Source organism: Ursus maritimus, unplaced genomic scaffold, assembly GCF_017311325.1.
Source record: "Ursus maritimus isolate PB19 unplaced genomic scaffold, ASM1731132v1 scaffold_12, whole genome shotgun sequence".
Lineage (NCBI taxonomy): Eukaryota > Metazoa > Chordata > Mammalia > Carnivora > Ursidae > Ursus > Ursus maritimus.
Genome location: NW_024423564.1, coordinates 5,443,595 through 5,466,857, shown reverse-complemented (window position 1 = coordinate 5,466,857; position 23,263 = coordinate 5,443,595). Strand labels below are relative to the sequence as shown.

General features: G+C 43.1%; 1 protein-coding gene across 1 annotated transcript; it reads left to right on the top strand.

Moving 5' to 3' along the window:
- Positions 1 to 11,949: 11,949 nt before the first annotated feature.
- On the top strand, positions 11,950 to 19,530 carry LOC103677123 (3 beta-hydroxysteroid dehydrogenase/Delta 5-->4-isomerase). The gene is made up of 3 exons (XM_008706357.1): positions 11,950 to 12,094; positions 16,170 to 16,334; positions 18,712 to 19,530. Exons 1-3 carry the CDS (start codon positions 11,950 to 11,952, stop codon positions 19,521 to 19,523), a joined length of 1,122 nt encoding a protein of 373 aa, XP_008704579.1. The 3' UTR covers positions 19,524 to 19,530.
- The last annotated feature ends 3,733 nt before the right edge of the window (positions 19,531 to 23,263 follow it).

Here is a 23,263-nt window from a genome sequence, read left to right as displayed (position 1 = left end):
AATATCCCTGATGAGCATAGATGCAAAAAATCTTCAACAAGATGTTAGCAAACTGAATTCAAACATACACGAAAAGAACCATCCACCATGATCAAGGGGGATTTATTCCAGGAGAGGAAATATGGTTCAATATACACAAATCAATCAAGGTGATACATCACATTAGTAAAATAGTAAAGTAGAAGATAAAATCATATGATTATCACAATAGATGCAGAAAAAGCATTTGAAAACATTCAACATCCATTTATGATAAAAACAACAAAGTGGGTATAGAAGGAATATACCTCAACATAATAAAAGCCATATAGAGAAACCCACAGCTAATATCATACTCAATGTTGAAAAGCTTTCGGTTTTTCCTCTAAGATAAGGAAAAAGACAAGGATGTCCACTCTCACCACTTTTATTCAACATAGTACTGGAAATCCCAGCCACAGAAATCAGACAAGAAAAGATCAAAAGTCATCCAAAGTGATAAGGAAGAAGTAAAACTGTCACTATTTGAAGATGACATGACAGTATATATAAAAAACCTTAAAGACTCTACCAAAAAAAACCCATTGTGACTAATAAATGACTTCGGTGAAGTATCAGGATACAAAATCAATGTACAGAAATCTTTTGCATTTCAATATACTAACAACAAAATAGCAGAAAGGGAAATTAAGAAAATAATCTTATTTATAATTGCATCAAAAAGAATAAAATACCTAGGAATAAATTTAACCAAGGCAATGAAAGACTTATACTCTGAAAACTGTAAGACAATGTTGAAAGACATTGAAGACAACACAAGTAAATGGCAAGATATACCATGCTCATGGATTGGAAGAATTAATATTGTTTAAATGTCCATACTACCCAAAGTAATCTATAGATTCAATGCAATCCCTATCAAAATACCAATATTTTTCACAGAACTAAAGCAAAAAAAAATCCTAAAATTTGTATAGAACCACAAAAGACCTCGAATAGCCAAAACAAACTTGAGAAAGAGAAACAAGGCTGGAGGTATCACAATCCCAGATTTCCAACTATACTACAAAGCTATAGTAATCAAAACATTATGGTGCTGGCACAAAAATAAACACATAGATCAATGGAACACAAATGAGAGCTCAGATATAAACCCACACTTCTATGGTCAATTAATCTATGACAAAGAAGGAAAGAATATACAATGGGAAAGAGAATCTGTTGAATAAATAGTTCTGAGAAAACTATAGAGCTACATGCAAAAGAATGAAATTGCACCACTTTCTCACACCATACACAAAAATAAACTCAAAACAGATTAAAGACTTAAATGTAAGACCTGAACCCATAAAACTCCTTAAGAGAAAACATAGGTAGTAAATTCATGGATATCAGCCTTAGCAATATTTTCCTGGATATGTCTCCCCAGGCAAGGGAAACAAAAGCAAAAATAACCAAATGGGACTACATCAAGCTAAAAATCTTTTGCACAGTGAAGGAAACCATCAACAAAACAAAACGGCAAGCTACAGAATGGGAGAAGGTATTTGCCAAGGATGTATCCAATAACAGGTTAATATCCAAAACATATAAAGGACTCATACAACCCAACATCAAAAAAGCAAATAATCTGATTTTAAAAATGGACAGGGACATGAATAGACATTTTTCCAAAGAAGACATACAGATGGTCAAAAGACAAATGAAAAAATGCTCAACATCACTAGTTATCGGGGAAATGAAAATTAAAACCACAATGAGATATTACCTCACACCAGTAAGAATGGCTAGTATCAAAAAGACAAGAAATAACAAGTGTTGACAAGGATGCGGAGAAAAGGGAACCATTGTACACTGTTGGTGGGAATGTAAATTAGTGCAGCCACTATGGAAAACAATATGGAGTTTCCTCAAAAAATTAAAAATAGAAGTATATTATCCAATAATTCCACTACTGAGTATTTACCCAAAGAAAATAAAAACACTAATTTGAAAAGATATGTGCATCTCTATGTTTACTGTAGCACTATTTACAATAATGAAGATATGGAAGCAACCTACATGTCTATTGATAGATGAATGCATAAGGAAGATGTGTTATATATACACAATGGAATATTACTCAGTGATAAAAAAGAAAGAAATCTTGCCATTCACAACATGGAAACCTAGAGGTTATTATGCTAAGTGAAATAAATCAGACAGAGAAAGACAAATACTGTATGATATCACTTATATGTAGAATCTAAAAAACAAAACAAACAAAAACAGAAACAGACTCATTAATACAGAAAACAAGCTGGTGATTGCTAGAGGGGAGGAAGTGGGGGAATGGGTGTAATAGGTGAAGAAGAGTGAGTGGCACAAACTTCCAGTTATAAAATAAATAAGTCAGAGGATGAAAAGTACAGCATAGGGAATATAGTCAATAATATTTTAATAATTTTGTATAGTAACAGATGGTAACTACACTTATTGTGGTGATCATTACATAATGTATAGAATTGTCGAATCACTATGTTATGCATCTAAAAATAATATAACATTGTATATCAACTACACTTCAATAAAAAAGACAATCTGTCAAAACTCACACAAGAAGAAATAGACAACCTGAATAGCCTTATATCTATTGAAGAAATTGAATCAATAATTAATAACCTTCCAAAATAGAAAGCACCAGGTCCAGATGGGTTCACTGGTGAATTCTACCAAACACTTAAGGAAGAAATTACGCTTATTTTCTACAATCTCTTCCAGAAGATAGTTGCAAAAGGAATATGTCCTAACTCATTCTGAGACCAGTCTTACTCTAATACCAGAACCAGAGAAAGACATTACGAGAAAAGGAAACTACAAACCAACATCTCTTAAAACATAGATGCAAAATCCTCAACAAAATATTCGCAAATCAAATTCAACAATATATAAAAATAATTATACACCACAACCAAGTGGGATTTATCCCAGGTATGCAAGCCTGGTTCAATATTCAAAAATCATTTAATACGCAATATATAATATAAAAGTTGTATTATATATTATATATATAAATATTGATATAAAAATCATTTAATCCATCACATTTACAGGCTAAAGAAGAAAAATCACATGATTATGTCAATACATGCAGAAAAAGCATCTGATAAAGTCAAATACCCATCCATAATAAAAACTCTCAGCAAACTAGGAATAGAGGGGAACTTCCTCAACTTGATAAAGAACATCTACAAAGAACCTGCAACTATCATCATACTTAATGGTGAGAAATTCAAAGTTGTCTCACTAAGGTCAGGAACAAGGAAAGGATGTCTCCTTTCACCATCCCTTTTCAACATCATATTGAAAGTCTTAACTAATAAGACAAGAAAAGGAAATAAAATGTGTACAGATTAGGAAGGAATAAATAAAACTGTCTTTATTTGCAAATGACTTGATTACCTAAGTAGAAAATTCAAAAGAATATACCAAAAAAAAATCTTCCTAGAACTAATAAGCAATTACAACAAGGCTGCTAGATATAAGGTTAACAACAAAAGTCAACCACCTTCTTATATATCAGTAATGAACAAATGGAATTTGGAAATAAAAACACAATTCCATTTACATTAGCACCCAAGAAAAGTAAATACTTATGTATAAATCTAACAAAATGTGTACAAAATGTATATGAGGAAAATTACAAAACTCTGAGTAAAGAAGTCAGAGATGAACTAAATAAATGGAAAGATGTTCCATGTTATGGATAGAAAGACCCAATATATCAAGACATCAGGTCTTTCCAATTTGGTCTATAGATTCAATACAATCCCAATAAAAATCACAGCAAGTTATATTGTGGATATTGACAAACCGATCCTAAAGTTTATATGGCTGGTCAAAAGACCCGGAATAGCCAACATAACATTAAAGGAGAAGAAACAGTTGCAGGATTGTCACTACCCAAGTTCAAGACTTACTATAAATCTACAGTAATCAAGACAGTGTGTATGGGTGGAAGGATAGATAAATAGATTATCATGGAACAGAATAGAGAGCCCAGAAATAAACCCATGTAATAAATATAGTCAACTTATCTTTGACAAAAGAGCAAAGGCAACAAAATGGAGAAAATATCGTCTTTTAAACAAATAGTGCTAGAACAACTGAACACCCACATGCAAAAAAAAAAAAAGAATCTAGACACTGACTTTACACCCTTCACAAAAATATTAACTCAAAATGGATCACAGACCTAAATGTAAAATGCAAAACTAAAAACTTTTAGAACATAACATAGGAGGCAATCTAGGTGACCTTGGGTATGGCAATGACTTTTGAGATACAACAAAAAAGCACAATCCATGAAAGAAATCATTGATAATGTGGACTTCATTAAAATTAAAAACTTCTCTGAGAAGGAAATTGTCAAGAGGATAAGAAGACAAGTCACAGATTGGGAGAAAAATTTACAAAATATGTATCTGATAAGGAATGTTAACCGAAATTTACAAAGAACTCTTAAAACTAATCAATGAGAAAGTGAATAACCTAATTTTAAAATGAGCAAAAGACCTGAACAGACTCTTCACCAAAGAAGACATAGAGATAGCAAATAAGCATACGAAATGATACTCCACATCATATGTCATTCCCTAATGCAAATTAAAATAACGAGATACTCCTTCATACTAATTAGGAAAAAATTGGCCAAAACATCCAAAACACTGACAAGACCAAATGTTGGTGAAGGATGTAGAGCAAGAGGAAGGCTCAGCATTAGTGGTAGGAACGCAAAATGGTACAACCACTTTGGAAGACAGTTTGGCAGTTTCTTATAACACCAAACATATTCATACCATCAGATCTAGCAGTTGTGCTCCTTGGTATTTACCCAAATAAGTAGAAAACTTATGTCCATACAAAAACCTGCACATGCATGTCTGTAGGAGCTTTATTCATAATGAACAAAATCTAGGAGCAACCAACCTTTAGTAGGTGAATGGATAAAATGGGGTACATCCACTCAATGGAGTATTGTTCAGAGCTAAAAAGAAACGAGCTATCAAACCATGAAAAAACATGGAAAAACCTTAAATGCATATTCGTAAGTGAAAGAAGCCAATCCAAAAAGGTACATACTATATTATTCCAGTGCTATATCATTCTGGGAAAGGCAAAATTGTAAACACAGTAGTAAAAAGATCAGTGGTTGCCAAGCATTAGGGGAGAAGAAGGCATGATGAGGTGGAGCTCAAAGAACTTTTAGGGCAGTGAAACTCTTCTATATGATATTGTAAAAGTAGAAGCATGTCATTTTGCATTTGTTATAAGCTATAGGATGGAGAACACCAAGAGTGAACTCTAATGTAAACTATGGACTTTCAGTGATAACACAATATGCAGCTTCACTGATTGCAACAATACTGTGCAGGATGTTGATAATGGGTCAGGCTGTGCATGTATACATGGGAATTCTTTGTATCTTCTGCCTGATTTTACTGTGAACTTAAAAATGTTCTAAAAATATAATTTATTTTGAAAATGAAATGAGATAATATATGTAGGTTCCACATATAAAGAGCTTGGAAGTCACCGCTCCATCCTAACACTAGGTGAAAAAGCTGAACAGATTGAAAAATCAATAACTCTTCTTGGATCTGTAAGAGAAGGGAGATTGCAAGGCAAATTGCTGCCTCCTGGAGAGACGGACAGGCAAATATAGGGCGTCCCATTAATATGGGAAGCTTTCTAGTACACTTCTTTCTGTAGTCACTGCTTTCTTCTATTTCCTTTTATGTGTTATTCAATAAGGTTTTCAAAAACATTAAGTCATTTTGAAGATCTTGGTTGTCCATGTATCCTTTCATTCATTCATTCATTCAGCAAACATTAAGTAAGCGCCTATACTGTGTTGAATAATGTGCTATTTCTTATGTAAATATAAAGATGTATAAGACATAGAAACTTCATTCAGTCAAACATTCAATAATTTTTGGATGTCTACTATGTGCCATATACTGTGCTAGGTGTTAAGGATTCAGCAATAAAAGGGAGCATCCCATTTCAAAAACAGTGTGACAACCACAACAAACTCATGACCCCACTGGCTTTAACTTTCTAGTGAGATCTTCATGGTGCAACTCCTTGAACAGGTGAGGAGTTTTTTGATTGTTTGTTTGTTTCTAGGGTTTTTTTGTAGTCACTCTCTTATATTCTTTTGGACTCAATGCATGACAATTAGGCTTTCAGTCCAATACATTCCAGTAGGACTTTCAACACTTTTCATGGAAATTGCTCTTATCAAGTTAATTATGAAATCCATGTTGCCAAAACGAAAGGTCAATTCTTTTTGTCATTGCATCTGATGCCCCAGCACTATTCAACATGGTTGACCACACTTTCCTTCTTGAAATACTTCCTTCACTTGACTTTCATAGGGGCACACTCTTCCAGTTTTCCTCCTGCACCACACTGCTCCTACTCAGGATCCTTAACTGGCGCCTCTTTCTCTGTTCAACCTCTAAACGTTGTTATGTCTGTCCCAGGATTTAGTCCTGAGGCTTTTCCTTTTATCCATGAATACTCTCACCCTATATTTCATCTAATCCTGTGACTTTAAAAAATTATTGTATGCTTCCATTTCCTAAACTTACTTCTCTAGATGGCAAAAGGGGCATAATTGTCCTAAAGTGATCCAGGTGTTTAGCAAGGTACCAGGAGGGTTCCACTCTTCCCAGCATGAGAGACTATATCCTGAATGGCTCTCTGTGGAACCAGTGGCTTTCTTCCCCAAGGAGAGGGAAACACTACCCATGAGCTCCACTGACTCCAGGTGTTGTGCAATTGATTTTTCCTCACAATTTTTATAAACGGCTGGCATTCCAAACCCAGACTGTCTGGCACCATCATGTGCGTTGCTCCATTGAGAAAGCTGTTCTCTGTGTTTATATGATACAAACATAAAGGAGGCCAGTGTCCCTACACTGGAATGCAGACCCACACTGTGCACCACTTACACATCAGTGTAGAATGGAAGAATGGGGAAATCATGAATTCTATTTCTTTGCCAACACTTGGCCATGGTCAGTTTTCCCCAAAACAGCATATTAGCTAACCCATCCTATGGCATATTGGGGAATTCTTCTCAAGCTTTCATGTCAACTGGTAGAGACACAGATGGGCCACAACTTACATGACATGCTCTGAACTTCCCTGAGCACATAGAATCTCCAGCTGTCCCAGCACCATTAGCTTTATTAAAAAAGTCCTTTTCCTCCATTGAATTTACTTGGCATCTTTGTCAAAATCAAGTGGCCATATGAATGTAAACTATTAACTTACACCACAGGCAAAAATTCCTCAAAATGGATCCTAGAACTAAATGTAAAGGGTAAAACTATATACCCCTTGGAAGAAAACATACGTGAAAATCTTTATGACCTTGGGTTGGACAAAAACATGAATGATAAAAGAAACAAAAATTTTGTAAGATTTATTTATAGATTTTGGAGAAAGAGAGAGAGAGTGAACCTGTGAGCACGGGTAGGGGCACAGGGAGAGAATCTTCAAGCAGACCCCCTGCTGGGTGTAGAGAACAGTGCAGGGCTCAATCTCATGACCCATGAGATCATGACCTCAGCCGAAACTGAGAGTCCACATTTAACCAACTGAGCCACCCAGGCACCCCCAAAGATAAGAATTTTTAAATGGGATTTCATCAAAATTAAAAACGTTTGTGCTTAAAAAGACGCTACTAAGAAAACAAAATGGTAAGCCACAGAGTGGACAAAATGTTTTCAAATCATTTATCTGTGGAAACTAATAAAAAGAAATCTCATTTAGGATGGAGTCAGTAGGCCAGCAGTGGGAGCACTTACGCCCAACCACTCATTGTCAATTGCATACCCAACAGCAGAGGCACCGGGCAGGTAGATACCACTTTACTACCCTGATATGCTTTCCTCCTCCCCCAGAAGGAGACCAGCCAATGAGACTGTCACAGCTCAATCAATGAAAAATTACTATACTTCAAAATGACAGCTCATTCCAATGGACTTTCTGTTTATAACAGCGTCCCAGCTTTCCCTTTTCTTCTATAAAAAAGTGTTCCTATTCTTTGTTCTGTGCATTTGCCTCTGGTTCTGCCCGAGTTTGCTTGTCTGGGATTGCAATTCTCTGCTATTCCTGAATAAACCCATTTTTGCTGGTAAAGTAACTGGCAGTTTTATTTTTTAGGTTAACTTATCTATTGAAGAACTTGTGTCCAGAATATGAAATACTCCTACAACCCACCAATAAGAACATAAATAACCTAACTTAAAATGGGCAAAAGATTTGAACAGATATTTCACCTAAAAAGTATAGGAATATCCAATAAGCACATGAAAAGATCCTCAGCATCATTAGTCATCAGGGAGCTGCAAATCAAAAGCATGATGAGACACCACTTTTTACCCACTAGGACAGCTGTAATTTAAAAAAAAAGTGCACAATAATAATTGGAGATGTGAAGAAACATGTGGAAAAATTTGAAACATTCACTCAATACTGGTGGGAAGTGTAGCCATTTTGAAAGAAGTTAGGCACCTTCTTAAGTTAAAGATAAATTTACCGTATGTCTCAGTGATTTCACGTCTACCTATCTACTCAAGAGAAATGAAAGTATAAGTCTACACAAACAATTTACATGGATATTAATAGCAGCTTTATCTGTAATAGTCCAAAAGTGGGAAAATTCCAATTATCTACTAACTGGTGAACCAATAAACCAAATATGGTGTATATATATATACAATGGAATAATATTCAGCACCTAAAAGGAATGAAATAACAGACACATGCTACAACAGAGATGAGCCTCAAAGGTATATTGTGCTATGTAAAATAAACCAGCTGCAAAAGACCAAATATTGTATGACTCCATTCATATGATGTCCTGAAAAGGCAAATTCATAGAGTCAGAAAGTCAATTTGAAGTTGCCTAGAGCTGAGGAGTGGGAATGAGGAGTGGCCACTAATGGGCACAAGAGATCTTCTGGGGGTGATAGAAATGTTCCAAAACAGGATTATGGTGATGGTTGCACAAGTCCATAATTTTATCTAAAATAGTTGGGGCGCCTGGGTGGCGCAGTCGTTAAGCGTCTGCCTTCGGCTCAGGGCGTGATCCTGGCGTTCCGGAATCAAGTCCCACATCGGGCTCCTGCTGGGAGCCTGCTTCTTCCTCTCCCACTCCCCTGCTGTGTTCCCTCTCTCGCTGGCTGTCTCTCTGTCACATAAATAAATAAAATCTTTAAAAAAATAAAATAAAATAGTTGATTACATACTTAAAGTAAGTGGATTTTATGGCATATAAATTATATCTCAATAAAGTTGTTGAGAAATAAAAGATATGTGATATTGTGGCCCCCATCTGCCTTGACCTTCATTTATTTCTCATTTTCTATAGAATTTATAGAAATTATTTCACTCAGAGACTCTAAACTCTTGTTCTATCAGCTCTTTGGCTGAAAGTGATTCCCAGAGAGACACTCGATGAGTTCTGCCAGCCTCCAACACTCCCCAACAGCTAGGGGAACGAGTACCCCAGTCCTGAACAGGATAGGGGATGTGTATGTTTCATGTACAGCACAACTCTAGCAGGCAAAGCTGTATAATGCACATTGGTAGCTCAGGCAGGGCTTCACAGGTCTCAGCAAGACCAACGGCCTTTAGGTAGTGCTGACAGCTTCAGAGAACAAGCTGCTGCCCATCAGTGACTATAGTCAAACTTCCCAAGGCAAGACTGTTTGCAGCATGAGAAGTCAGGGCTCAAGTGGGAAGAGGAGAATGTCCACAACACAGAGAGAAAGAGAGACCCAGAGGAGGGTGTCAAACCCAATCTTTGTAGGGCATTTCTCCCAACAATTGAAGAAAACATTCTTTTCAAGTGCATGTAGTGTTTTCACCAGGACCATAGGCCAGACTTCGAAACAAGTCTCCATAAAGATCTAAGAGTCAAATCATACAGAGTATATGCTCTGACCACAATAGTATTAAAGTAGAAGTCAATAACAAGATATTTAGAAAATCCCCAATTTCAGAAATTAAACAACATACTTTGGAATAACTCATGTGTTAAAGAGGAAATCACAGGTAAATTAGAAAATATTTTTACCTGAGTGATAATAAAAATCCAATACATCAAAATTGCTGGATGTGGCTAACCCAGTACTTAGAGAGACATTTATAGCTTTAAGTGTAAATAGTCACAAAAGAAAAGGGATAAAATCAGTAATCTAAGCTTTAACCCTAAGAACCTTGAAAAGCAACAGTAAATTGAAGCCAAGCCAAGTAAAAGGAAGCAGATAAGTAAAAGAAGCTGATGAAAGAGAAAAAGAACAAACAACAGAGAAATACAACAGAAAATTTTTCTGTAATCCACACAGAAAATTTAACTTCACATGGATTCTATATTTAAATGTATATCTGGAACCACAAAGAAAGACTTTAGGAGAAAAAAAATAGAAGGCATCTATTGGAACTAAAAATCAGAAAGTCATTGCTTCTGGGGTAGATTGGTGGGTGGAGGTGGGAATTGACTGGAAAGGGGCAGGAAAGAATTTTTGGGGGTGAAGTAAATGTTCCATATGTTGTCTTGGGCAGTGGTTACAATGGTGTTTGTAATTGTCAAGGTTTATTGAACTAACACTCAAGATCTGGATGTTTTAATGCATGTAAATCACACCTCAATTTTTTTTAAAGATTTTATTTACTTATTTGACAGAGAGAGAGATACAGCCAGCGAGAGAGGGAACACAAGCAGGGGGAGTGGGAGAGGAAGAAGCAGGCTCCCAGTGGAGCAGGGAGCCCGATGCGGGGCTTGATCCCAGGACCTTGGGATCACGCCCTGAGCCAAAGGCAGGCGCTTAACAACTAAGCCACCCAGGCTCCCCACATCTCAATTTTATAAAGTAGAAAAAAGGCAATGTCTTGAGGAGTTTATGGTGGTGGTATTTGGACACCTCTGGGGCACAGGCTCCAAAAGCATTCACAGCATCCTCAGTTCAGGACTCTGCTGAGAGTGGTTTTGCAGCCAAAATGTGGGATGAGCACAAATGTCCATAAGATCCACCATGGCCACAGCTACAGACCCCTATTCTCATTATTCAAGCCATAGAACTAAACAGTTATCACTAGAGATAACTAGAGATAACGCTTTCCTTCAGTGGTTATCTTCCTCCCTAAGCCCAGAGCTCTCCAAGGGGAAATTAAAATTGAGGTTCTGGATATATGGGGTTGAAAAGAAAGTCACTTCCTGTAGTACTTGGTGACTGGAGCTGCCTCCATTGCAAATGTCTACACTTTGCAGGACGGTAACATTTCAAACAGCACTCGGAGAGAGGAGCTAATGGACTACACAGTGGATTTTATCCCCAGATGTATTTACTTCACAAGGCAAAAATTCCCATTGTGCTGGCAGATGTCGTCTTTTCATTTAAACCCACAGACTGTAGATCCCAGACAGCTGGCACTGCCTGCCGGATGTCTCATTCCGGGTAGAACCAAGCCTTTATCACACTGTGGCCCTGAAACTTGCTTCCTGTGCCTCAGAGAAATGAGAGCTATGTTAAAGGTCACTACTTTGCGGGGAGGAGGGAACCTGGAGAAGGCGTGAGCAATGAGTATGTAGTAAGAGTTCAAGGTGAAGAGGATGAGCCAGAAACGAGTGCATAAAACTCCAGTTCTGCCTTTGGGAGACAAGGAGACCAGAACCCGGGCTCTTTCAACTGGCTTCCAACCATCTAACAGGTCAGAGCTTTCTCGTTTTCTTTCAACTATTCCCGGGCATAGGAGTTTTGCAAAAATGGAGTGGAGGGAACAAAATGGTTTTTGTAAGCCTGTAACTACTTGACCTCTCTTTCTGGTCTTCTCCAGGGTCACCCTGTAATCTAATCTGCTCCCCAGTTTTTCTGGTTCCTGGAGAGTGCTTCTTGGTAACCAGATTTAACCATGGCTGGGTGGAGCTGCCTTGTGACAGGTGCAGGAGGGTTTCTGGGTCAGAGGATCGTTCGCTTGTTGGTGGAGGAGAAGGAGCTGCAGGAGATCCGGGCACTGGACAAAGTTTTCAAACCAGAACTGCGGGAGGAATTTTCTAGTAAGTGAATTTGAGTTCGTGGGTGGGTAGCTCCATCTTAACCGCCCCCCCCCCCGCCCCCCGCCTCTGCTGCACAGGTATGAGGAGGGGATCTTGTCCAGCAAATCAAGGAAAGTTGTAGCCAAATCAAGGCTGATCGCCTGTCCAAAGTCATCAGAAAGGAAATCACAGGTTACGGTATAGTATAAGAGATACAGGGCTACAGGAGGCTGGGTCTGACCCTGATCTGGAACTAGAGATCCGGCTGCCTGTAGGCCAGCCACTCTGGCCTCTAGGTCTCTTTTCTTCTCATTTATAAAATCACGTATCTCTCCCTTGTCAACAACTCTTGAATGTTCTGAAGATTGTGGACTTGGCAATGGCTGTGCAACATCTGCAAAGGGCAAGCAAGCGCCATTAACCTGCAGACGCTACCAGTGGGTCCCTGCCCCTCTTGATTGCCCTGGTCTTTCTGTGGCTTCATTTAGCATCTCCAGTGAAGGTGAAATAAAAGGAAGTGAAGGTGAAGCTGAGTGTGTGTGTGTGTGTGTGTGTGTGTGTGTGAGAGAGAGAGAGAGAGAGAGAGAGAGACAGTGTGGGAGGAAGGGAGGTGGAGAGGACACGCAGCGCACAGTGTGGGAGGGAGCCAGAGACAGAGTATGAGGCTCCAGAATGTGGACCCTCATGTGGATTCCCTGTACATCTCTTCTTCCCATTGGTCCCTGCTCATCAGCACCAAAGAGTGGCTGCAGAGTCTGCTCACCGCTCTGCTGTTTGCCCAGACTGCTGCCCTTGGCGCAAATGCAGAAGTTAGATTTATAAAACCTGTATCACCCCCCAAATCCTCAAAACAGCCCTGTGAAGAAGGTAGGAACAGGGTCTCATTCCCCTCCACCCCCACCAACAGGATGTTGAGGAAATTGAGGTACACGAAGCTAAAGCGACTTGCTGAGGCCCTCTGAGTAACGGGCCGCGGGGCTCAGAGTAGAGCCTCATCACAGACGCCCCAGTCATATGGATCCAGGGTTGCCTCTCGGCATAGTGAGTCTTCAGTCTCTCCCATTTCCCCACTGTGCACCCCCAAAGCAACTCTGTCCCCCTCCCCAGCCCCTGCAGACTGGGTGTCAACACGCAGGCCCTGGGTGCCCAGAAGAACCCACCTCCCTACATGGAGCCCCCACCCCCACCCGCCCTCCAGGACTGTGCCCATCACTCTTCTCCTCCTCTTTCCTGTGCTCTGAACATCTCAGATGTCCTATTTCCTCTACCCTTTGCTTCAACGGTGCCTCTGATGAACACATATGAACATACGTGATCAGCATTAACTGTCTGCAATCCCTATGTCTCAGTAATACTTACAGTCTGACAGCTGATGCCCAGAAAAGGCAATGTTCAACCTAGAAGAAGGGTTCCCCAGTGTGACCAGTCAGGTGGTGTCCGGGACGGGCAGGGGCCTCTGTCCAGATCACAATGGAGAATCCTCACAGTGGTCTTTCTGTGCCAGGCACTTCGCTAAGTGTTCTATGTGTGCCAGCTCATTTGCTCCTTGTAACATCTCTAGGGGATAGGTTAATATTGTTCTCTTTTTAAAGACGAGAAAGCAGGCACAGAAAGGTGTCTTAGTCTGTCAAGGCTGCTACAACAATATACCACAGGCTGGGCGGCTTAAACCCATCAGAAATTTTATTTCTCACAGTTCTGGGGACAGAAATCCAAGAGCAAAGCAGAGTCATGGTCTGGTGAGAACTCTCTTTCTGGTTCAGAGCCTGTGTCTTCTTGCTGTGCCCTCCTCACAGGGTACAAGGGGAGAGGGCTTTCTCTGGGATCTCTTTTATAAGAATATTGATCCCCTTCATGGGGGTCAAACCCTCACGACCTGATCACCTTCCAAAGGCCCCATCTTCTAACAGCATCACATTGGCATTAGGATTTCCACACATGAATTTGGGGGGACACAAACACTCATATCATAGCAAAGGCTAACTTGTTCAAGGTCCCCCAGCTGAAAAATGGCAATGCTGGAATTGAACCCAGAAGGTCTAACTGCAGCGGCTGTGCTCTTAGCCACTAATTTGTCTAGTAGTTTCTCTTTGGGCCTCCCTACAACGCAGCCCACACCACATAAGCAAGGGTATATTCGGGCTACGCAGAATCCTTGCGGAGTCCACAGAGCCGCGGGGAGGGAGAGAGCTATGCCTCCACCACCAAGACATCCGCAGCGCCCTTTGCTGGTCTCTCTGCACCCCTGCAAACTAGTACGTTGAGCTGAGCCTGTCTGCTTGAAGTCTGCAGTGGAGACAGAAGAAGGGAGGGGGCGGGGCGCCTGGATGGCACAGTCGTTAAGCGTCTGCCTTTGGCTCAGAGCGTGATCCCGGTGTTCTGGGGTCGAGCCCCCGCATCAGGCTCCTACGCTGGTAGCCTGCTTCTCCCACTCCCCCTGCTTGAGTTCTCTCTCTCGCTCGCTGGCTGTCTCTCTCTCTCTGCCAAATAAATAAATAAAAATCTTAAAAAAAAAAAAGAAGAAGAAGAAGAAGGGAGGGGGAAAGGCAGAGGTGGAGACACAATCAGAGAAAATCCTACTGATTCCCATCAGCATTTCCCCTGCCTCTCTTCTTGGAGCTGCCCAACAGTGGGAACTTGCCCAGGGCAGAGCAGACTTGGCAGAGGCTTAGGGAGAGCAGGTGGTTCTTCCAAGTTGCAACCCAGGAAGGAAATTTCCCTGCTCTGCATTTTTCACTCTGAATTTCTCTGTCACTGTTCTCTGGCCTCCATTGTCGATTTCAGTTACATTGTCTTATCCTTTAAATACATACATACATACATACATAGACTTATCCTTAATCTGCCTCAGAAAAAAAAAAGTGCTAGTCCTGCATTTGGGTGACAGAGGAAAGAGACCAAAGCTTGAAGGCAGGGGGGGCAGGCTTGAGTCTTCACAGGAAGTGTGACTTAGCCCTGCCCCTTAACCTGTCTCTGGCTCAGTTTCCTTGCCTGTATAGTGGAGATCAGAATACCTATGTCATGAGATAGCTGTGAAAGAAATATCAGAACACTTGTGAAAATTGTGTGCAAAGCAGAAAGCACAAAATAAGTGTACAGTATTTATCCAAACTATATGTAGCACCATGTTTCGTTCACGGCCTAGTTTGAGGTGATGATGTTACTGGCAGTGCCCCTTCCGGTGGATTTCAGAGGAGCTGAAGATGCTGAGGTTGAATCCACTGCCCTTGGCTAGATGGCCAGAATGTTAGTCCCTTGGTGGCTGACTCAGTTTCAGCACTGATATCTGCTTTAGATGATATCTAATAAGGTTTTTTATTTTTCAGTTAAACCTCTCATTTGGGCCCATCCTAAATTCTCTGTTACTGGCTCCACTATCCTTCTGGTCACCTGAGCAGGAAATACTCGGGCTGACATGGACTCTTCCTCTTCCTCTCGGCCTTTCTCCAGTAAGAACCAGGACCTGTCTGGATAAGGTCTGAAAAGTTGAGCCTGTGTATCTCTCCCCTTCCCTGTTCCTGCTGTGGGAGCCCTGGTTCTGTCCTCCTCCTCTGAACTTTGCTGCAGACATTCTCTTGATTGCTCTCTCGATTACTCTCTCAATGGCTTTGCTCTCTCTCAGATGCACCACATGATCCATTTTATATACTGCAGCCAGGGTTGGCCGCACCTACACCACAACTCTGTTTATGTTTCTGTCCTCGTTCCAAATCCATGCGTGATTCCTCATTCCCTACAGAATTAAATTCAAATTCTTTCCTGGTATATCCACTCTCCATAATCACCCTACTCTCCTTAATGAATTTTATGAACTTCCCATGAATCTCTTTAACAGCTTTCATCCCAGGCATACTTGACTCCTCACTGCACAAATTCTTTCTTTCTTTTCTTTTTTTTTAAGAATAAAATGGGGTGGAAACAGATGTTTGCTCTTTCCCAATAAATGCTACACATTGTGACTTCTGTGCCTTTGTTTACTTGTTCTTTCCATGGATATTTCTCCCATCCCCACTGTCCCCCTGGGTAAATGCCACCTTTTATCAGGAAACTTCCAGATCCAGAAAGCCTTCCAATGACCTGACTCATGTTCACACAGAGCTCCAGAGCAAGACCAAGGTGATCATGGTGGAAGGAGACATTCTGGATGAGCAGTGCCTGAAGAGAGCCTGCCAGGGCATCTCAGTTGTCATTCACACCGCCTCTGTCATTGACGTCATGAATATCCTTCACCGAGAGACCATGATGAATGTCAATCTGAAGGGTATTGTATCCCAGGGAGGATATGGAGTGAGGTGGGCGAATGAGGCTCAGAAGACAGAACAGGAAGGGAGGAGAGGCCCCCATCACTGAACACCCGCTGAGCTTGCTCCAGCTGCTTTTTCTTATCACTACTGAGAGATTCAAGGCTGTTCTGCTCACTTTTTTAGATGAGGAAACTAGGGCTGAGCAAAGTTAAGTAACTTGTCCAAGTCCCCCTGAGTAGGAAAGCTAGAATTTAAACCCACACCTGTGTATCTCCAAACATCACAAAAGCTCTTTTTACTGCAGCTCCAATCAAGCATCAACTCCTATCCAACCTTAAACTCTTGTGATCCAACTACCCTCTGCTTCCCCTAGGCTAGGACCAGACCTTACAAGTGCCTCCCTGATCATCATTTTAGCCCTTCTTGTGCACCTCTAAGGGGATGGTCTCACAGTAACGCTGAGAACTAAGAGCTCTGTGATAGGAAGGGCCCCCATGACCATTACGAGTGAAGGGCCACAGCTCCAGGCCAGTTCCTTCAGGCAGGATTCCTGTGTGGGGTCATCCAGCATCATGAGAACATCTAGCACCTTCCTGCTCACCCCCAAAGAAGGATTTCTCTCAAGAGACCTGCAAAGCTAGTTCACCACAGTCTAGCAGGACAGAATTACCCAGGACTGGCCTTCCCATGATACCTTCTTTTTTTTTTTTTTTTTAAGATTTTATTTATTTATTTGATAGAGATAGAGACAGCCAGCGAGAGAGGGAACACAAGCAGGGGGAGTGGGAGAGGAAGAAGCAGGCCCATAGCGGAGGAGCCTGATGTGGGGCTCGATCCCATAACGCCGGGATCACGCCCTGAGCCGAAGGCAGACGCTTAACCGCTGTGCCACCCAGGCGCCCCCCCATGATACCTTCTTAATGATAATAGCTTCCTCTTATCCATAACAGCACTTCTTCCACTCACTGCTGGGTCTGCTATTAAAGGGTCATTTCTAGCTAGGTGCCCAAATACACCCTCCTTAGAGCCTCATCCCTCAAATGCCTGGTGGCTCTTTCTGGATTACGGCTTTCCAACCTACTTTAAAACTAGACACATTTGTTTAAGGGATTGGTTTAAATCCCTTATTAGCTTCACATGCAAAGTCATCCTTCTGGGCCCTGGAGGCCAGTCTCTCTACCACCACAGGACCCCAACCCCCAATCCCATCCGGTTTTCATGCCCTGCTCTACAAAGTTAGTCGTTACGCAGAGGCTCCTTTCCTAAAGCAATAATTGCTTTAGGGTCTCCAGCCTAAAGTAGCACAATCTCAAAAAAGACCCTTTCTAGTTTCTACTTAGCCATACCCTCACCACTCCCACACTGCAAACAGGGTGCCAGGTTAACCAAATTTTCCTTCTTGGCCTCCTCTGCTAATTCCTGCTCTCCAGGACTCCCAACAACAGGGGATTTGAAATCCCTGGTAAGTGGTAGAGATATCAGTTAATTAAAGCTAATGTCATTTCCAGGTTTAGAAGATACTTCAAATAATGGTCATTTCCCCCTCTGCAGGTCAATTAGCCCCAAATTTTCTCAGCCTCTGGATTTGATTTTTTTTAAATGAGCCTGTCTCTCCTGAAAATCAAATTGCACAAAGACCTTAAGAAGGATTTTTTTAATACCAGAAAAAAATGAGAACTAAAAGCGATGCTTTGACGGGGGTATTCTTTCTTATGGGGAAGGCGCTCTGCGTTACCTCCCCCAACTGAAGGGATTCTGCAAGATCCTCCCGCCATAGGTATAAACCACCAGAGGGCACACTCCCCCTTCCAGTTCTCCACCAAGCTCAACACAGAAGGCCAGTGGACAGGCTCCAGAATACTAAGTAAAAGGAAGGTTTATCACCCCAGTTTTCAGATCTGGGTAAAAGAAGTCACAGTCAGAATTAGGAGTGGCCTTTAAAGGGAACACTCAATCAGGACTAGGTAAAATTCTACTCCATATGCTGAGACTATGGCCTCCTAATTATTCTTTATTTAAAATAATAAACAATAAAATAATAAACTGTTTTTAACGAGGTGGTAGGGATAAGTGATAATTTTCTAAGGTCTTCACTCAGCAAAATATAACATGGCAACCCTCTGTCGTTTTCCAAAATTCAATGTACACACACAGGTCCAGGGAATCCAAAAAGCCTAGAAATTCTTGCTCTCCAGAACACAAATGTTGGTTTCTTCTCATTGTTGCATTTTTCCTATGGCTATAGCATGCTCAGATCTTAGCCGGAGACACAGAGCAATGCACTCCTGATCTGCAGTAACCACCTCACAGGGGGCAGGGGCTGGACATGGTCTGTGGGCATGGTTGGCCCTTTGGGTTATTTGTTGACACTGACGGTGTACTCCCCACGGGCAGGTACCCAGCTCCTGTTGGAAGCCTGTGCCCAGGCTAGTGTGCCGATCTTCATCTATACCAGCACCATAGAGGTGGCTGGGCCCAACTCCTACAGGGAGATCATCCAGAATGGCCACGAAGAAGAGCATCTTGAATCGACATGGTCTACTCCTTACCCCCACAGCAAAAAGCTTGCAGAGAAGGCGGTGTTAGCTGCTAATGGGTGGGCTCTTAAAAACGGTGGCACCTTGCACACTTGTGCCTTAAGGCCCATGTATATTTATGGGGAAGGAAGCATATTCCTTTATAACTTTATATACGAGGCCCTGAGGAACAATCACATCCTGACGCATAATGGCAAGTTCTCCGTAGTCAACCCCGTCTATGTTGGCAATGTAGCCTGGGCTCACATTCTGGCCTTGAGGGCCCTACGGGATGCCAAGAAGGCCCCAAGTGTCCGAGGACAGTTCTATTATATCTCAGATGACACACCTCACCAAAGCTATGATGACCTCAATTACACTTTGAGCAAGGAATGGGGCTTCTCCCTTGATTCCAGAAGGAGTCTTCCTTTGTTTCTGACGTACTGGCTTGCCTTCCTGCTGGAAATAGTAAGCTTCCTGCTCAGTCCAATTTACACATATCAACCCTCCTTCAACCGCCACACGGTGACATTGTTGAATAGTGTATTTACCTTCTCCTATAAGAAAGCTCAGCGGGATCTGGGGTATAAGCCACTCTTCAGCTGGGAGGAAGCCAAGCAGAAAACCACAGAGTGGATTGGCTCCCTGGTGAAACAGCACAAAGAGACCCTAAAAACAAAGACTCACTGATCTGGGGGTGACAAGGATGTAGATGCAGATGTTGTTGGGAGACGTCTTTCAAGCTGTCCCCCTCTGGCTTCCTACAGAAAGAAACAAGGCCACAAGCCCAGGTCCTACTGTCTCCCTTTTATAAGATGGCTGCCTTACTATTTTCCTCCTACCACCGGAAACCTTCCCAGTCCCTGGCCCAGTCGAAAGTTTTCTGTCCTGCCCACACTCCAGGGGACATACAAGGAGACTTGCTGTAGCTGCTAGGATGAAAACCTCCAATGCCGGCTCTGAGCTATCCAAGCCTCTTTCATGTGGAGTTCTGCCTCTTATTTCCATTTCCTTTGTTACGTGCAAAGCATTTCTTATGTTTTACAAATTCTTATTCCTACGCACAGCTCAGTGAAAAGAGTAATAAATGTTTTAATGCCTAATCTGGAGGACGCTGTGGTGGACGTGAATACATACCTTCCTCCTTCCCCCGCCATTTCTAGGGATCATTATCTCCTATTTAGAAAAGCAGCATGGAACGGAGGTAGGCAGAAGTGTGTGTGGAGGAGGGGGGAATTAAGATCGACTAAGCACCTGCTATGTTTCAGGCAAATATCACTTTATTTAACCCTCTTCAGAAGTCTGGGAGGTAGGGATTATTACTGCCTTTTATTGATAAGGAAACTTGATCATCGGATACCACTCACTAACTGCTAAGTGACCGGGACATTTAGCCCAGATAGACTGACTTGAAAGCCCCTATCTGTCCACTGAATCTTGCAGCCTGAACTGCCTAAATTTACAGCACCAGTGAGGGTGGGGTGGAGGAGTTTGTCAGCAGTGCAACAGAGCACGGCACATTGGGAAAGGCCGGCTCCTTTGGGTCACCTCCTTCTTGCCCAGCCCTGTGCAGGAGGCTCCCAAGGACCCAGGAGAACCCCTGAGGGGCAGCTGGGAGGGTCTGCAAGCCCTTGCCAGGTGGCCTGGGGGCAGGGGAAGGAGAAGCAGAGACACAACCAGCCTCTACCGCCAATGTCAGTGTCCTTGAAGACCCCTAGGACCCACAGGGGCCACCCTGGCAATTCAAAGCCAGTATCTAACCTTTCAAATCTCATCATGAAACCACAGCACAGGTTCCCAGGAAAGTGAAGGGAACAGGTATGAACTCCTCTAAAACTTTGTTTCCTACCCAAGACAAGAGGCAGAGAGGTCTATTGCCCCCCCCCCCCCCCCCCCCGCCGAAGAATCAACTCCTCCCTACTTTTTCTCCTCTCCCCATCTCTCTCCTATCTTACACTGTCTACTGGGATGAAGATTTATCCCTCTACCTCCTTAGCCTCTGTTCTTTCCCTCCATCTTCCCCTTCATCACTGGCCTGTGCATCCATCATCCTTCTTTGTCGCCCTCGGCAGAGGAGGCCAACCAAGGCAGGTTTGGGGACTTGAATGATGACTTAGTTATCAACTGAAAAGAGGACCAACAGTCCAAAGAAACACTGTCAGGGCCAGCAAAGACTGCATGGCCTGAAGCAGGTGAGGAGGTGGCTGTCGGGCTCAGAGTGTGGGGGTGAGAGCTGCCTGTCTCCAGATGGGGCTTTTGCCTGTCTTTATGAACCAGAGCCACGGAAGAGTCACACCCAACATCCAGATGGCTTCTTTCTTATCCAGGGAATGTATGGATTATGAATTCAGCTGAATTTGATTACCCCAAAGGAAACAGTTTGTGCTTTCATTCTAAGGAGAAAGGGAAAAAAATAGAATATTCTATCAGGGACAAAGTTTTCTTATCACCTTCAAAACCCCAAGGGCCAGAGGATCAGCAGAGGGCATCGGAGCAGAGTGGCCCCATACTGTGGGGGTAGGTAAGAATGAAACGCTCCCTCCTGCTTCCCTCCAGGGCACAGAACACAAGAGGCAGCCCCTGTCCAGCTCCTGCGTAGTGCACACACGTTTACCCGTCCTTTACCCGTCCATGTCAGGAGCTAGGGAAGGGAAGAAGGGTGGCAGGATCTGGGACAAGGGCCCCTCAGCTGAGTTTTTAGCCTAGTGAGATTCCATATCTATGAACCCACTAGGGCATTCTCACAGGGAAGGGAAGGAGCATGCGGTGGCCAGAGGGCAAGTGTAAGCAGAGACAGGGGAGAGGGGATGTGACCAGCTGGTGGTCTAGCTGAATAAGCATAAAGGCCTGGAAATGTTTGGGGCCAAGAAGTTGGCCCTTCTTACTTACACTGGGCACAGAACTGAGGGCTCCCAGCCTTTAGAGCTAATGCACAGAAGCCCCCTCCCCCCCTCCTCTCTCTGTCCTCCTCCTCCCCCTTCCCTCCCCTCCCTACCCCTCCTTCTCCCTCCCTTCTTCTCCTCTTTTCTGCCTCCTCACCTCTGTCTTTATGCCCTTCCCCTCCCCCTCCCCCACCTGGATGTAGCACAGATAGGGTGAGTAAGTGAATGAAAGTGCAGGCAAGTGCTCAGCCACCTGGTTAAGCCCTAAGGGTAGGTGAGGTTAAGCCCTAAGGGTAGGTGAGTCTGGGGAACAGAGCTCACCTGATGTTGGGGCGGGTGAAGCCCCACAGAGCAGTGGGACCTCAGCTAGGTCTTTAAGGACAGATGGGACTTCAGTGGAAGAATGAAGTGTTCCAGACAGGTGAGGAGCCTGAGCAGTGTTATGAAGGAGAGCGTGAAGTGTGGAGGTGGGAGGGAAGGAGGGCAAAGGGGAGTGAGGAGGCTGGCCCGCCAGGTGGGAAGGGTTTACAACCAGGAGAGATTAGATAGCTAAGGGTGTCAGATAGGACGATGAGGCTGGCCTCAGGGCAGGCGTGGAGTGGGCAGGTGGGTGAATGGCTGAGTGAAGGGCCCACAGGAAGGGGGCAGGGGGCCTGAAGGGGTGAGAGGGGTGAGGCAGACCAGAAGGCCAGCCAGACGAGCTGTTGTAGAAACCCAGAGACCCCGTCTTTCACCCCACGTATAAAATTCTCAATTACTTTGTTAACATACAAAGAACAATAACAAAAGCTGACTCTCACTAGTAAGTCGAAATATCCAAGAGCTGAAGTCTGGGTAAAGGGCAGGGCAGCTCTGGGTTAGGATGGGCCTCCTCATCCCTGGCATCCCGACAGCTCCAGGCAGTCTGACTCACCCTGAGATGGATGAAGCTATCGCGGGAGGTCATCGAAGAGATGTGACCACTGATTGACCCTCAAGCTGGACCAGGGCTCTCGGAGGCTCCTCACCCCTCCCCTGTCCTTGGAATGCTAGCCCTGCTTGCCTGTCCCATTCCCAGAGGCTGCTCCAAGGACGCAGCCTTGAGACAATGATGTGGGGTTAAGAACACCTGCAGAGTATCCCTGGGGTGCCTGGGTGGCACAGCGGTTAAGCATCTGCCTTCGGCTCAGGGCATGATCCCGGCGTTCTGGGATCGAGCCTGACATCAGGCTCCTCCACTAGGAGGCTGCTTCTTCCTCTCCCACTCCCCCTGCTTGTGTTCCCTCTCTCGCTGGCTGTCTCTCTCTGTCAAATAAATAAATAAATACAATCTTTAAAAAAGAACACCTGCAGAGTATCCCTGACCAAACCCAGTGAAGGCCTCTTTAGAAACTTCTAAGATCTGGCATGTGGGCACAGGGATCCATTCGTCCTGGGGCCACCCAAGACAAAGCTCATAAGTAAGGTATCTTTGCTTATGACAACGGCCACCTACCAACCTGGAGTGGCCCTTGGGTCTCTCTCTGCCCTCTGATTGTAGGAACTGGTTGCAGATTATACCCTGACACC

Coding starts and splice junctions, on each gene's coding strand:
- LOC103677123 (XM_008706357.1), top strand. CDS start 11,950: ATGGCTGGGTGGAGCTGCCTTGTGACAGGTGCAGGAGGGTTTCTGGGT. Junction 12,095..16,169: donor ACTGCGGGAGGAATTTTCTA/GTAAGTGAATTT, acceptor ATGTTCACACAG/AGCTCCAGAGCAAGACCAAG. Junction 16,335..18,711: donor GATGAATGTCAATCTGAAGG/GTATTGTATCCC, acceptor CCCCACGGGCAG/GTACCCAGCTCCTGTTGGAA.